The 17,268-nt window shown below is 34.2% G+C and overlaps 1 protein-coding gene across 3 annotated transcripts in view; it reads left to right on the forward strand.

Moving 5' to 3' along the window:
* The first annotated feature begins 231 nt into the window (after positions 1-231).
* WDR17 (WD repeat domain 17) overlaps positions 232-17,268 on the forward strand; it is an 85,737-nt gene continuing 68,700 nt past the window's right edge. For all 3 annotated transcript variants that reach the window (XM_060184525.1, XM_060184534.1, XM_007528263.3), the window contains exons 1-4: positions 232-297; positions 7,485-7,613; positions 10,643-10,826; positions 12,341-12,571. In XM_060184525.1, coding sequence (XP_060040508.1) covers positions 232-297; positions 7,485-7,613; positions 10,643-10,826; positions 12,341-12,571 — 610 coding nt within the window. The remainder of the gene's footprint in view (positions 298-7,484; positions 7,614-10,642; positions 10,827-12,340; positions 12,572-17,268) is intronic.

Below are 17,268 nucleotides of genomic sequence, written 5' to 3' on the forward strand. Positions count from 1 at the left end.
TTAGCATATTTAGTTGAATCGAGGCTTACAGTTGTTAATTTAGTATTAGTATTTGTAGATTATTAAAACTGGTTCAGCTGAAATATTTGTGCACTTCTGTCTTTTTGTAGTTAACATTTCACAAAGCAGATTTTGGTAAAGCTCTCTGGTTGAAACACATTGTTGTTACTTTAGGTGCTGCCTATTCTGATGCTGAGTTTCCAATTACATTGATTAAAGTAGAAACATTCTATGGCTTGGATGACTTACATTTCAAATTGGTTTGAGCAAGATGATTGGTATGAAGGACTCCAAAGAGTAAGATATACTTATGTTGTAATTATGACTTCCTGTGATTTTAAAGATATTTCTCATATTTCTGTGTCATAGTTGTCATGGACATTTCTGCACTGCAAAAATCTGTGGGAGAATAAAATATGTATTTAAAAGACTTTAAAGCAGAGGCAAGATAATAACATATTAGGGTGATGATAGTTCTCTAGCCTGGTTTCAAATGTGTTCTTAATGTTTCTAGGTTGCTTTTATGTTTTAAATATAAAATCAAGTTCTTTCTAATGAGATTGATTTAGTAGCATTATCTCAAGAAAGTCATTTTGCATAAATAAAACCATTTAATGCAATAGATATATATTTGATAATACTATATTATGATACTATTTTAAGATAAAATGTAAAATATTCCATCTGATAAATTTTTAGACAATTACATTTCCAAAGCATTTGTATTTATTACTATGACAACTTTTACAGTATTTTGATAATAGCTGTTCTAATTTATTATTATAACATTAGAAACCTGTTACCTAAAATTTCATGTAGTTCAAATGGATTTTATTTTGAATAATATGTTATTCTAAAATTATTTTCATCTTTTCAGTGGAAGGTTTCTCTAATTATTTAGACGATGGTAATGTGTGAAATTTTCTTTTTTATTAATGAGTGAAACAAGCAAACAAACAAATAAAAACTGGGATATCTTCATACAGTTTCACCATACCCATCATGTGCAGCTAAAATGATGCAGGACTGAACTGAGTTCTTTTTTTCTCATTTATTGAGGTCCCATTCTGACCACTTTGATCAGAGATGTTTTATCATTCTTTCATTTATTTTTTTGTTTAATTATAATATTTCTTTTTGATTTTTTCTTAAATTATAGTACTTAATTGTGTAGAGCTTCTTAGGCTTCATTTTTAAAGTTGACTTTTCATATTTTGTGAAACTCCAATTCCTTGAAGTCAGTAAATATCTTTCTCTTGAGTGGACCCTACAGTATTTTTTTAAATTTTAATTAAGTAATTAATTTTCAAACCAGAGCACTGCTCAGCTCTGGCTTGTACTGGGATAGCATATTGAACCTGAGACTTTAAAACCTCAGGCATGAGAATCTCTTTACATAACCATTATGCTATCTCCTCTGCCTGATCCTGCAGTAGTCTTTAACAAAGAAATAGTGAAGAGCTTGTCTTGAATTTCAGTCTCATTAAGAAATGATGGAAATATTTCAACTTATCAGTTTATTAGTAGCATACTACAATGCCAGTATCCTTTGTATAATATGTGAGCATTTTAATTTTTGCAAGTGTGTTTCTGATGTTGAAATGGAAGACTCTTTTTCAAGTACCATTTGTGTATTTTTTATGGGATGGGATAGTGATGATAGTTTAATTCAGGAGGGAGAGGAATGACTGATTTAAAACTTTTTTTTCTTTTTACTAAAAGTATGTATTACTTTAGAGTGACTTTGGTACAGCTAATGACCATCGTAAAGATTCATAAGCTTACATATTGTCTACAGTAAACTCACTTTAAATAAAAAGACATTAAGGGGGAGTCGGGCGGTGGCGCAGTGGGTTAAGCGCACGTGGTGCAAAGCGCAGGGACCGGCGTAAGGATGCCGGTTCGAGCCCCCGGCTCCCCACCTGCAGAGGAGTCGCTTCACGGGTGGTGAAGCAGGTCTGCAGGTGTCTATCTTTCTCTCCCCCTCTCTGTCTTCCCCTCCTCTATCCATTTCTCTCTGTCCTATCCAACAACAAAGCAACGTCAACAATGGCAATAATAACCGCAACGAGGCTGCAACAACTAGGGCAACAAAAAGGGGGGAAAATGGCCTCCAGGAGCGGTGGATTCATGGTGCAGGCACCGAGCCCAGCAATAACCCTGGAGGAGAAAAAAAAAATTAAAAAAAAAAAAAAGACATTAAGACTAAATGGATAAAAAGAGACCTAGGTTGAGTGTGAGTAGACACCTACCACAGGGAGATGAGAAATTTTACCCAAGTGTCAATAACTGTACTGTAAACCAATAACCTTTACCCCTATAAAGTGATAAATAAAAGAGGGAGGAAAAGATATACCATGATAACATTAATCGAGAGAGGTAAGTATAGCTATTCTACTCTCAAACCTAGCAGATTGACATCAAGGAAACTTATTAGGGCTAAAAGAGAATATTAAATCATAATGTTATAAGGATCAACACTCATAGAATAAATAAGAGTAATAGTTGTGTCTGACTGTGCTGTGTGCATATTATTTTTGAGACAAATCTGATAGATGAACCAGAAACTAGTTCATCAGATAGGATGTATTCTTTGCCATGCATGTTCCCCAGATTTGATGCTCTGTACAATTTTGGAAGTGCTTTGGAGGAACTTCTGTTGCTGGGGTGTCTCTAACAACCCCCCTTTTACCCCCAACCCTATACACACTGTCACTCTCTGCCTCTGTATCTGAATGAAAAAGTGGCTGGAGCAATGAAATCATGAATACACACACACACACACACACACACACACACACACACACAATCAGTCTTATGGCTGGAAACTTTAATCTCTTCTATGAAAAATGAACAGATCTAAGAGATAGAAAAAAATCAATAACAACATTTAAGTTAAAAAGAATTTTAATCAGTGACGTATAATTGACACTTTTAGGATCTAATAACAGCAAATTACACATTCTTCAATTCACATGGAATGTTTACCTAGGTAGACTTCTTTATGGGTCATAAAATGCACTGTATCAAAATTAAAACTATAGAAGTGATAAAGACTCTGTTCACAAACAACAGTGAATCAATAATAGGAAGATAGCTGAGAGATCCTCGAATTCTTAGAGATTAGACAGTAGTATCCCAGCTAACACATTGATCAAAGAACTCTCAAGAAAAGTTTAAAAAGTACCTTCAACTAAATGAAATTAAAAATAAAATCTAACAAATTTCATGAAGTGCAGCAGAAAAGGAGTGCTTAGTAGGCTGTTTATGCCATCTCAGTGATGTGTGAGAAAAGAAGAAATCAACCATCAGAATGTTTGCTTAAGGAAATTAGAAAAAGGAAGAGGAAATTAAATTCAAAGGAGACAGAAGATAAATAATTGGGAAATAGAGTGGAAATCAGTGTAATTGAAAGAGAAAACCAACAAAACTAAAAGCTGATTATTTGAAAAAAAATCAGTAAAACTCTTAGGTAAAATCAGAAGAAAAAAGAAGAACATATTACTAATTTCTGTAGAATGCTAGTATCCAAATAAATGTGTATTATAAGGCAATGAGCCTATATCTTTGTCACATTTTCTTTTTTACTTGTACCCAATCAGAAGACTACTAGCTTTATTTCTTTTTTTTTAATAAGCCCAACTACTTTATTATTAAGATGAGCAGTCATGAAAACACTGTTAAATGTTTGTACCTTTTTAAGTTGTACCAATATTACTGCAAATGACTTTTTATTTTAATACATTACTGATTCCACTTGGATAGGGGGTTGTAGGGTATGGAGGGAGATGAAGTAGAAAAAAAAATATGTTCAAAATATAGAAATAGGAAATAGGAAAGATTAAAGAAAGTTTCATGAGCAAATTAGACATATCATAACTGACAAGAATTTACTTATTACTGAACATGAAAAGAAAAAACTGTCAGTTTATGTATAGACAGTACATGATTTTTCACCTGTACTTAAAACATAAAAAACCCTACCCCACGAGGAAAAGATAGAAACAGGCTGGGGGTATGGATCGACCTGTCAACACCTATGTCCAATGGAGAAGCAATTACAGAAGCCAGACTTTCCACCTTCTGCACTCCATAAAGATCCTTGGTCCATACTCTCAGAGGCATGAAGAACAGGGATACCTTCAGTGGAGGGGAGGGGATATGGAACTCTGGTGGTGGGAATTGTATCCCTCTTATACCGCCATCTTGCCTATAATTAAGTCACTAATAAATTTAAAAAGAAAGCATATAATAAAGAGACAATGGGTTATTTTCCATGCTTGGACCAGATTTCATTTGTTTAGAATAACTTTCCTTTAACTCCAAGGTACTCAAATAGAAAGATGAGAAGATAGTTCGATTGCAGTGGAGAGCTCTTAAAGATATACTGAGCAAGTACCTTTAAGACTTGCTGTTGTAGCTTAGGTGTATGTGTGCATATGTGTGTGTGTGTGTGTGTGTATGTTTCTTGTGGGTGATATTTTTTGTTGTAGTGCTATGTAACAGTACTATACTATTAAATATTAAATTATATAGAGCTTTCTAGCAACACAAACCAAATATTGACTAAATACTATCGCCCGTGTTAATGAATGCCACATTTATTATCTTTCAGTTTATTATGTATTTTTGAAATAAAATGTATAATTTTATATTTTTTGGTGATTTTTTCCTATTTAAATCAGATATGAATCTGATGCCTCCTCAAATATATTGAGCATTGGTTCCAGTACCTCTGCAGTTACAAAATCCAATTTGTTCAATTTTCATATATTATATATCTATATCTATCTATCTATCTATCTATATAAATGACATAGAAACAAAGACAAGAGGGTAACTAGATTACAATGGAGAAACCAGTGGAAGCACATTCTTCTACATATTTTAAATCATCTTAATTGCTTTTAATACTTAATACACTGTTATGTATTTCTTTTTTCTTTTTCTTTTTAAATATTTATTCCCTTTGTTGCCCTTGTTTTATTGTTGTTGTTATTGATGTCATTGTTGTTGGAGAGGACAGAGAGAAATGGAGAGAGGAGGGGAAGACAGAAAGCGGGAGAGAAAGACAGACACCTACAGACCTGCTTCACTGCCTGTGAAGCGACTCCCTTGCAAGTGGGGAGCTGGAGGCTCGAACTGGGATCCTTACGCTGGTCCTTGCGCTTTGCTTCACTGGAGCTTAACCGGCTACCACCCGACTTCCCCGTGTTATGTGTTTCTTATACTGTATTGTTTAAGGAATAATGACAAGAATAATGTGCATGTTCAGAATAGATACAACCTTCGAAGGCATAGCTCCACAGCACAGATATGTTTCCATCTATGGTTGGCTGCATCAGTGAATGAAGAAACATGCATAGGAAGGGCTGACTAATGTAAATATGATGTTTTCATGGTATGACTATGTGATATAAATAGAAAACTATTTTGCCTAATAAGAGTCCTTTACATGATTATTTTAGATCATATTAGAAAAATACCCAATATATATATTTTTGCCAAAGTACTTCTAAGCTCTTTTTTTTTTTTTTGTGGTATCAGAAATTGAACCTGAGACTATCAAATTTCAGGCATGAACATGGGTTGTATAAATCCCCTTGTACATGGTCTAGATTCTAACCTTGAAAAGTTTTTTGTGTTAAAAATTTATTCATGAGTATTATTCATTGAGGGTAACTATATAGTTTAATACTCAGTACAGACATGTTTTTGGCTTTTGATCTTCCTATATCTGCATTTTTAACATGCTCACAGATTTAAAAACAGCTTCATACTTTGCATCCTTTTCTCCAGTTTCCTGGAAAAGCTGAATTTAGAGTTTCCACATAAATTCTTAGAATTCTTTGAGCAGAGAGAAATTTTAGGTAATATCTATTTCAGAACAGTGTTCTGGGTAGGAAAAAACAAAAGACCTAACACTCCCTAGCCCTCCCATGCTGCTGTTCTGGATATCAGTCTTTGTCTATATTCTCCGCCAGCCTGAAGCTGCAGCTTCCTTGTATTATCTCTACTGAGATACTGGGGTTCACGCTAGCATTCTGTACCCTTTCACACAACCACCTTCGTTCAGAGAGCCTATAGTTTCTAGATCCTTTTTGTGAATGTCAAATATTGTTGACACAATTTATATGCTTCCTTGAGTCCCTCAAATACTTTTATGGGATACAAAGTCAATGTAAAAATGAAGGGCAGAAATCATAGTCCTCCCAAAGTTGGCTGGAAGGACTTGTAGATTTTTCATTCCTGCCTTGTGACAAGACAATATTTATTTCAATATTTGAATTATATTTATTGGTTATATTTATTTCAATATTTGAATGTTTCAGTTTCTCCTGAAGGTTTCATTAATCTGGGAAAGTACAGAATGGCCCACTCTAGGGGCAGTAGAGCCCTTTAGATGTTGTGTACTTTATAGCCTATTCTATTTTATTTTTTTATTTTGTATTCTATTTGCTTACATTCTGTAGGACAGAGTGAAATAAAAAAGGAGAAGGTAGAGAAGGGGAGAGAGAGAGAGACACCTGCAACACTGTTTTACCACTCCTGAAGCTTCCCTCCTGCCTGTGCGGTCTGGGGGGTTTGATCCTGGGTACTTCCACATAGTAGCATATGTATTTAACTGGGTCAGTAACTGTCTGGCCCCTTTTTCTTTTATTTTATTTTTAAAAATGTGATTAAAGAATTAGCCAAAAACCTTGTGCATTCACTGAGTGGTTTCCTTGGCCAAGTTTTTCTACTGTATATATTTAGAAAGAGGAAGAGGTAAGATAGTCCAATGTACCATCCATAGAGCTCTCTTTGGTACTGGGGTGCCTTTGTAGTGCCATTGAGTAAAGACAGAGCCTCATATATTGTAAAGTATGTGCTCTATTTATTGAGCCAGCCTTATATTTCATTCTAAACCATCAGTCCTTAACAGCTTTTATCAAGTGTTCATCTTCATTTATGATTTTGTAATCTCTTACATCTCTATTCTGTTTGGTCTACTTTGATGTCTACAGACATTGGGAAATACCAACTACAGTTCTCTCCATTGAAATTGACAGTAGTAGCAGAAAAAAACTGTCAAGACGAAATGGTAAGAATTGATGCAGATGGGGTCAGTCAGTGACTCAGTTAAACGCACATAGAACTAAATGCAAGGACCTGCACAAGGGTTCCTGTTTTGAGTCCCTCACTCCCCACCTGCATGGGAGATGCTTCACAAGTGGTGAAGCAGATCTGCAGGTGTCTCTCTTTCTTTTGCCCTTTCTATCCCGCTCTCCTCTTTCAATTTCTCTCTGTCCTATCCAATAAAATAGAAAAAAATTCTCCTTCAGAAGCAGTGGATTTATAGTGCCAGCACTGAGCCCCAGCAATAACCCTGGAAATAAATAAATAAATAAATAAATAAATAGGATTGAAGAAGTGAGAAGTAAATGAAAAGAAAGTTTTTAATCCTGAAAATGACTCATCTTTCTTCAAATGTCTTTTTCAAGGCAAGCATGTCCCAGGTAAGGCAAGTTGGACTACTGGCTGCCGGATGTCAGCCCTGGAACAAAGATGTATGTGCAGCCAGTGGAGACAGATTTGCATATTGTGCTACGCTGGCCATCTATATTTATCAGGTAAATTAATACAGATTTAATTGAATGAATTAAATTGGTAATAAATATTTATTTTAAGTCCTTGTCAGATAAAAGCATAATGCTATAATTTTACTAGAATTGTATTTTCCTATTTTGTTGCTTTTTACTATAATAGTTTTAGTAGTCAGGGATTTAGAAAATACTTTCATTATATTTATTGTCAAAAGGATCTCTTCAAGAATTCATTTTATGAATGTGAATTCATTTCTAAATGTTATGATAATTTCTAGTTATTTAAGAATATATTATTTTATATATGTGTTATTCTTTGGGTCATTGATTACAAAGCTTGTTTAATAATATTTAATGTGAGAACAATATCTTCTCAGTTGAAGAAAATGAGAAGTCCACTTAGAGATCATTGTATTAAAAATAGTACAGATATATTTAGAGATATTCTTGAGATGAAAAACTTTTTCAACTACTTTTTTCCTCACACCCTAGTTTCATCCAGTCATACAGTTTCCACTCTATAGAATCAGTGACTTTCTGAATTTATCCATATGGAGATGCCATTAACATCTTTTTAAAAAGTTTAAAATTTTTTTATCTTTATTTATTTATTGGATAGAGATAGCTAGAAATTGAGAGGAGGAGGGAGATAGATAGAGAGAGAGAGACAGACAGAAAGACACCTGCAGCACTGCTTCACCACTCACAAAGCTTTCGCCCTGCAGGTGGGGACCAAGGGCTTGAACCTGGGTCCTTGCACACTGTAATATGTGTGCTCTACCAGGGGCTCCACTACCCCATCCACATTAACATCTTAAAGCAAAATTCACTCCTTCCCTTAAATTCAGAATCAACAATTCAGTGTCACCAGTTTTCTATTCATCCATACTACAAATGTTAGAGTTATTTTTGACTTCCCCTTCTATTGCCATCCTAAAGTTTAAACAGCCAGGAGTGAGTCAAGTGTTTATTTATTTATTTATTTATTTTATTAATTGGGAGGTTTATGGCCTATAGTACAGTTGTTTGCACATAGCTAAAATTTCTCATGTTATCATTATTGGTGTGTGAAAAACACTTGCACCCCCAACTTAGGTCCTTATCCATCATCATGCACTAGAATCTGAAAACTTCTCTATCCCCTCCCTCCCTGCCCCCAACCCTGTCACTGTTCTCCTTCCCCAGAGTCCTTTACTTTGGTAGTATACATCAAACCACTCCAAATCTTACATTGTGTTTCCACTTTTTGTTCTTGTTTCCTAAATTCTACCCATGAGTAAGGCTCATCCTTCTCTTTCTGGCTTATCTCACTTAACATGACTCCTTCAAGCTTACTTATTTTTCTTCTTTTACTATCTTTTGTCTGTCTCATGGGAATTATGATAATAATCTACAATTTTCTTTCCCTTTAATTATCCTTCTTTGTAATCAGTCATCTACATTGATAATTAGAATTTTAATTATTCATTGGCTCCTTGTTTATATGGCATTTGTTTTTACATTCTTATCTTTCACTTCGTACTCCAGACATAACCATATCATTGCATTTTCTAAAATATTTCAGATTCTTTTTTTTTATGTTGCTTTTATTACATTAATTTTTTCTGTTAAGCTGTTGTTTCCTGTCTGGAGAATATTTCCTCATTTAGATGTTAACTCAAGCATAAAGTTCTTCTTACTAACTATTGCAGAAACTAATTTAGTAATACATTCCTATTACATTTAAAATTCAGTATTTAAGGCTAATCATTATTCTGAGTTAGTAATTTAAAGCGTAAGTTATTTTCCTTTTAGAGTAATTAAAACAATATATTAATGCATTACAATTAAATGGCTAAAGAAAATTCTAATGACTTTCATAAATATCATTTAATAGTTGATCAAATCTGATAATATACTGAGTGGAACAGATTAAAAATAACTTCAAAATTAATGTCAATAAACCCAAGTGGTAGTTTATTAGAATCCATTGTAACCCTTATTCCAAAGTACTGAGATATAGAAAAATCCATTATTAAACAGTGGCATTCACATTAATTAAGGTTATGTTAATAAATATTTATAAATGTGATCATCTAAATTATAGTGCTTTGAAAATGTTCTTGCTGTTAGACAGGCAAAAATACATCCTATTCATTAATCTGTAGTTTTCATTTATTTGTTAAATAATGTAAAACAAATATAACAAAAATATATCTAAATATATTTTAAATAATGAATTAATTGATCTCCTAATTAGTGGTACATTAGTAAAGGAAGTAGGATAATTAAGATATTCCTTTTGTCCACTTACATTTAAGAACACAGCTTAATTTATTTAAAAAAACATATAATGGGGTCAGTATTAGCATTGCTCTAGAGACTTCAAACATCTTATTACTGAAACAACAGGAAGTTGGTTTATATTATATATTTAAAATTCAGATGTAAATAAAATATTCAGAAAAAAGATTCTAAATCAAAGGCTTTTTTCATCAGTAGATAGATCTAGCAATTGAAATTATAAAAAGGTCATGAATTTCTATGTATATATTTTTATTTTTTTTAATTGATATGTTTAGTTTTTCAGGTCTCTTTTTTGAAACAGTTTATTCCAGCTGACTGAATATACTTGAAAGTAGGCCAAATGTGTGTGTGGAGGTGGTGGCATACCTGTTGAGTTCACATATTGCCATGTGCAAGGACCTGGTTCAAGACCCTGCTCCCTACCTGCATGGGGCATGCTGCTTCAGGATCCCTGAAGCAGGTCTACAGATGTCTCTCTTACTCTCTCCCTTTCTATCTCCTCATCCCTTTTCAATTTTTCTCTGCCCTATCAAATAAAATTTTTAAAAAATTGACCTCTGGGAGTGGTGGATTTGTAGTGTTAGGGCCTATACCTCTAATGGCAAAAACAAACAAACAAACAATAGTCTAAGGCTGAAAATATGTTCATAATATTTTTACTAGGTGTATTAATTTTCACATATCTAGCTTTTTCAAAGTAATGTGATTGTTAACGACTAGTGTATTTTCTAAGAAGCAGCACTGAAATGTTTCATTTATATATTTTTTAGTTGGATCACCATTATAATGAATTCAAACTTCACTCAATTATGTCTGAACATAAAAAAACCATCACAGCTCTCTCTTGGTGTCCACATAACCCTGATCTGTTTGCAAGTGGCAGTACCGATAATTTAGTGATTATTTGGAATGTTGCAGAACAAAAAGTCATTGCTAAACTCGACAACACAAAAGGTATCTTTAAAACTTGAATTTAGTTTACTGAAAGAAAAACTTTTATTTCATTAATCACTGTTCATATTTTTAGTTTGGGTTTAAAATAGTGTTCTCTAAACTTATTTATGGTAATCTGTGGAATGAGTGCATCTCACATCATGATGCATTGTTATGTGTATGTATGAAACTGAAACAATATTTCATGATACAGTTCTACTTATTACAGGGACTATTTGAAAACACAGCCAATGTTAATTAATTTTAGTAGTATTTAATTATAGTATAAATTATTATTTGAATATACCCTTGAGAAAATAAATACAAAATAATAATTAGATGTAATTTAAATATGTTTTGTTTTATTTTATTTTATTGAGAGAGGGAGAGAGAGACTTCACCAGAGCAAGCACTGCTCAACTCTAGCTTATTTAGTAAATATTTATGGGGTTCCTTTTACATCACAGGCCCAGAAATAAATAATAATTACGTATGCAGTTTCTCTTGGCACTTAATAAGCTATTAGTATAAATTGAAGTTTCTATCAGTGAACATATTTTGAGTCTGTTCATACTACTTCTCCCCAGAAAAAAAAATATTGTTTATCCCATGTATTTTAACTCTACTGTTCTTTCAAGATATAATGCATAGTCATTTTCTTTCCAGGACAGTAGCCCAGTGATTCATTCCAAATGTTTTTACAAATCTAAATCATTTGGAAATCTCAGGCTATAGATCAGTACTATATATGCAGTTTGATAAAGCTGATGCAGCCAATTAATGTATCTGTGTTGGTATACTCATAATCTTTTGAGTAATATGTTTGCCATAATAATTCTATATGTGATTTGATTAGAGTGATTGTAGGAACAAGAACAATTAACTCTTGTATTTTTTATGGCTTAAAGTAGTACTTGACATATTATATTCCCTTTTCTGAACATTAATATGAAATAAGTTGTGATTCAGTTATAATAATTCTGTAAATGAGGAAATAGATTTAAAAAAACAAAAGTGACTAGCTTAAGCCAAATAAAATTTGGCTCCAAACCCCTGATAAGACATAGATTGTAACATTAATTTTTAACTAAAGCCTTACAGTAGTATTTAACTTTTCACACATTTAGTCTTTATTTTCCCAATATGTATGTAAATTTTAAGCATGAATTGCATGCTATATTAGCCTGTATATCTAAAAATAACCAGAGCGGATCTTAGACACAACTAGTAAGAATTTATTGTTTCAATATATAGTTTGCTGAAAGGAAGAATTCTAAAAATGTCTTTGAATATGTGAAATATATGATCATATTAGTAGCTTTAGACCTAAGTAGGTACTTTTCCTTTTATCATGGAAATCCCCTATGTGTAATATAATCTCTAGAATTGCCTTATGACATAATGCCTCAAGTTTGAAGGTAATGTGTTTTGTAGTAGTGAACATGTTCTTGTACTTTAAAGTATACAGCCTAAATGATCACTAATGGCACAATTGCAATGCTACATCTCTCTGTCATCTCTTTAATTTACTTCAGGTATGCCTGCATCTCTTAGCTGGTGCTGGAATGCAGAAGATACTGTGGCATTTGCTTCCCACAGAGGCCCACTGTTCATTTGGACCATCTCAGGACCAGATAGTGGAGTGACTGTGCACAAAGATGCTCATAGCTTCTTATCTGATATCTGCATGTTCAGATGGCATCCCCAGAAAAAGGGCAAAGTTGCATTTGGTCATATTGATGGAAGTCTATCAGTTTTTCAACCAGGTAAGAGTTTGATTGAATTCCTTACCTTTTATTTTGCTTCCAAATGAGAAGTGCATCAATTATTACTATTATTTAATTTTGTTTATTTGTTTTCCAGGATAGAGAAAAATTCAGAGGAGAGGCTTAGCTATAAAGAAGATAGAGAGAAGGAGTCAGGCGGTAGTGCAGCGGGTTAAGCACACATGGCGCAAAGCGCAAGGACAGGCATAAGGATCTGGGTTCAAGCCCCCCGGATCCTCACCTGCAGGGGAGTCGCTTCACAGGTGGTGAAGCAGGTCTGCAGGTGTCTGCCTTTCTCTCCCCCTCTCTGTCTTCCCCTCCTCTCTCCATTTCTCTCTGTCCTATCCAACAATGACGACATCAATAACAACAACAATAATAACTGCAACAATAAAACAACAAGGGCAACAAAAGGGAATAAATAAATATTAAAAGAAAAAAACTTTAAAAAAGATAAAGAGAGAGAGAGAGAAAGAGAAAGAGACACCTGCAGCACTGCTTTACTACTTGTGAAACTTTGCCCCTGCAGGTGGGGACCAGGGGCTTAAACCTGGGTCCTTGTGTGTGGCAATATGTGCACTCAACCAGTGGCACTTATTTATTATTTAAAGTATTTACTACTTATCCTTTGTGGACAGAGGCAGAGAAAAATCAAGAGGGAAGCAGTAGAGAATTAAAGAGAAAGAGAGACAGCTGCAGCATAGCTTTACTGCCCTCAAAGCTTTCTCCCTGCAGATGGGGACCGAGGGCTTGAACCCAGGTCCTTGTATACTCTTAACAGGCTCATTCTACTGGGTATGCCATCTCCCAGTCCCAAGAAATACATAAATTATTATTTAGGCAGCCTAAAATGTGGGTTATCACATTATTAATTTTATTTTCTAAAATTAATTGATTTGTGAGAGAAAGGTCAGCAGTCCATGTTATATGTATTGTTTGGGATTGAGCCCAGGAACTCATATGTGCAAAGGATACACTCTATACACATAGTCACTTCCCTGGCTGCCAGACAATATTTTAACTGAAAAAAATTGTGTAAGTATTGTCTAGTACTTTTCTGATTTCACGTATTCATCATTTATAATAAATCTTATTTATACAGCATATGTAGTACGTTTAATTAATTTGTGCCAACTTTCTTTCAACACATTTCAGTCATTTGTCTCAATTTTACTTTTTAAAGTCAATTCCTTATTTCTGCACATTCATTAAGAAGATGGCTTGAATGAAAAAAACATATGACTGGAAAATGCAATTTCATATTTATGCTACTCAAAAATATTTCCCCACAATGCTTATGTCATGGTTTCTTAGCAATGACTTTGAAACTGAGCTTAAAAAGTAACAATAATTCTATGAACCCCCCACTTGTTGGTTCATCTACCTAGATGAAAGGGTCTATAAAATTAGTTTTTTTAATGCTAATTTAAGAAATACTACAGTTGTAATTTGAAATTTTAGTCTTTTAATTTTTTTTTTTTTTAAAGAAAGAGGCAGAGAGTGAATGAGACCACTGCTTCCTTCAGTGCAGTAGGGGCTTGGCTCAAACCTGAGCAATACACATAGCAAAGCAACACTCTACCCAACTGACCTATTCTGTCTTTATTTTTATTTTCTCAAAAATTACTTGAACAGAAAAGGAAAACACAAAGCAAAACTTGAACTGGGTTTGGTATGTTGGACCAAAACAAAAGACTATGGGGAAAGAGAGGTAGGGGATGAAGAGGGCTTTGGGGTCTTGGTTCATGATGATAGAAAAGGACATAAGTTGAGGGGAGGGTGTTCTGCAGACACCTATCACAGGGAGATGAGAGATTGTGCCCACGTGTCAGCAACTGTTCTGTAAACCATTACCCCACATAAAATGATAAAAAAAAAATTGGGGAGGGGGATAATTCTCCACCTATAAAAAGTTTGAGGAAGACATTTTCCTTACAAGTTATCTAGTTTCTCAGCTGGTATATGTAGCTCTTGGCTTGCTAGATACAAGAAAATGCCTTTTTAGCATTAGAATAACTTCCTTTTAAATGAACTACATTCAATTTATCTGAGATTAATAGAACAAAAAAAGATCAGAACTTGAAGGCATATCATGTTGAATGATATAAGCCAGACCATGCTGAATGATGTGACTTGTAGGTGGAATTTAAGAATAAAGCTCAGTAAGGGAAGACATAAGGTGAAAGTTGAGCTGAATGTAGTGTATTGCACCAAAGCAACAAGCAACAGACTCTGAGAAAGAAGGGAATGGGGCAGTATGAAGGACATTGGTGTCCTGGAGTGTATCCTAGACACCAGTCAAGGGGAGATGAGAGGCTGTACCTATGTGTTAAAGACTATAATGGTTATGTTCTCTTGTTGGATTAATCCTTTGACTGTTATGTAGTGTCCCCCTCTGTCTCTGCTTACTTCCTTTATCTGAAAGTCTGTATTATGTGAGAACAGAATAGCTGTCCCTGCCCTTTTTTTCTGAATTATTATCTTGGAACATCTTGCTCCAGTCTCTTATATTAAGCTTCTGTTTGTCTTTTCTTGGATATGTGTTTCCTGAAGAAATATAGTGGATGGATCCTGTTCTTTTTCTTTTTATTTAACTACTGGAGGATTAATGGTTTACAGATACTGTTCTTTAATCCATTTAGCTACTCAGAATCTTTTGACATTCACATTTAGGGTGGTTATTGATATATGTAATTTACTTACATCTATTCTTATTTTTGTTTTGAGTTTTCTTTAAATTGTTGATTCTTTGCATATTTGTTTCTTTTTTATCTTTTATTTTTTATTAGTGATTTAATAATGGTCAAAAAGAAAATAAGATTGTGGGATAAGAGGGGTACAATCCCATATAGTTCCTACCACCAGAGTTCCATATCCCATTTCTCCTATTGGATGCTTCCCTATTCTTTATCCCCTCTGGATGGATGTATGGACCAAAGATATTTATGGGGTGCAGAAGGTGGGAGGTCTGTCATCTATAATTGCTTCTCTGCTGGACATGGGCATTGGAAGTTCAATCCATATCCCCAGCCTGTTTCTGTCTTTCACTAGTGGGCAGAGCTCTGGGGAGGTGGGGCTCTGGGACACATTGGTGAGGCCATCTGCCCAGGAAAGTCAGGTTGATGTCATGGCAGCTGAAAAGCATTAAAATATAAAGCAGAACAAATTATTTAATAACCAGGAATTTAAAGGTAAGAATATAGCAGGTGAGATATGGGCCTTCATGTTGGAAGAAGCTAGGTAATCCATTTTAGTTATATTGCATGGAACCCATGACTTAATTAATTTTGCCTGAGCCTGTTCTTTTTTAAAAAATTGGGGCCAGGTGGTGGCGCACCTGGTTGAGTGCACATGGTACAATGAGCAAGGACCCAGGTTTGAGCACCCAGTCTCCACCTGTAGGGGGAAAGCTTTACAAGTGGTGAAGCAGTGCTGCAGGTGTCTCTCTGTCTCTCATCCTCTCTACCTCTCTCTTCCCTCTCGATTTCTGACTGTCTCTACCCAATAAATAAATAAAAATAATAAAAAATTTAAAAATTATTGGAGGATTAATGGTTTACAGAGCCTGTTCTTTAATCAATTTAGCTACTCAAAATCTTTTGACAGGTGAATTTAATCCATTTAAATATAGGGTGGTTATTGATATATGTGGTTTATTTACATCCATTTCAATTTTTGTTTTGAATTTGTTTTAAACTGTTGATTCTTTGCCCACTTATTTCTATCTGTCATTTTGTGTGGATGGGTTCCTGTGATGAGCTCCTCACTGATTTTTCTTGTACTTTCTGTAAATTTCTGTTTCTAGTTTTGTATTGTAGTTAATTAACATAAGTGTAATAACTAACATAGTGTATCTAAAAGAGTACTTTTTATGTTGGTCTTGATTAACTAACATTTGATAGAACCACTTTGTGCATTAATTCCCTCTCATATCCTGTTTTATTGTTCTTTCCTTTTTTATTATGTTCCTACTTGTAGATTACTGCTGTTCACCTCACTTAGAATGTGTGTTTGTTTGCTTTTTCTTTTATTGGGGGGGACTCCTTTCAGTAATTCTTATTAGGTGGGTTTGATGATGGGAAATTCCTTTAGCTTTTGGATATTTGAGAAGACCTTTATTTCTCCCTCATATTTGAAGGATAATTTGGTAGGATACAAGATCCATGGCTGAAACTCCCTCTCTTTTAATACTTTGAATATGTCATTCCACTCAATTTCTCCTTGCCTGTGATGTGTGAAGTTCTCTTTCTTACAATGATGTATATTAGTATTGGTCACTTTTCATTCATGTACCGGGGTGCATACTCTGCCTCTTGAATGAATATATTCTGAGGATTGTCTGAGTGAGGAAAATTCTCAGCTTAATTTTCTTTGAATATGGTCTCTAGTCCTTTCACCCTGTCCACTTCCACAGGAATTCCTATGACTCATACATTCGACCTTGTTGTGGAGCCTGCAATTTCACAGAGAGTCACTTTATTCTTTCTAAACCTTTCCTCTCCCCCATCTTTAAATTGAAGGTGTGGGATAATTATATCTTCTAGATTATATATTCTTTCTTCTGAATGACTGTGTCTACTTCTTAAGCCTTCTACCTGAGTTTGTACTACACTGAAAGTGTTTTTCATTCTCTGAAATTCTGTTTGAAGCTTTTCTTTCATACTTTTTAACTGCTTAGTGAACTCCGATTGAAGTTC

This window comes from Erinaceus europaeus, chromosome 2, assembly GCF_950295315.1.
Source record: "Erinaceus europaeus chromosome 2, mEriEur2.1, whole genome shotgun sequence".
Taxonomy (NCBI): Eukaryota; Metazoa; Chordata; class Mammalia; order Eulipotyphla; family Erinaceidae; genus Erinaceus; species Erinaceus europaeus.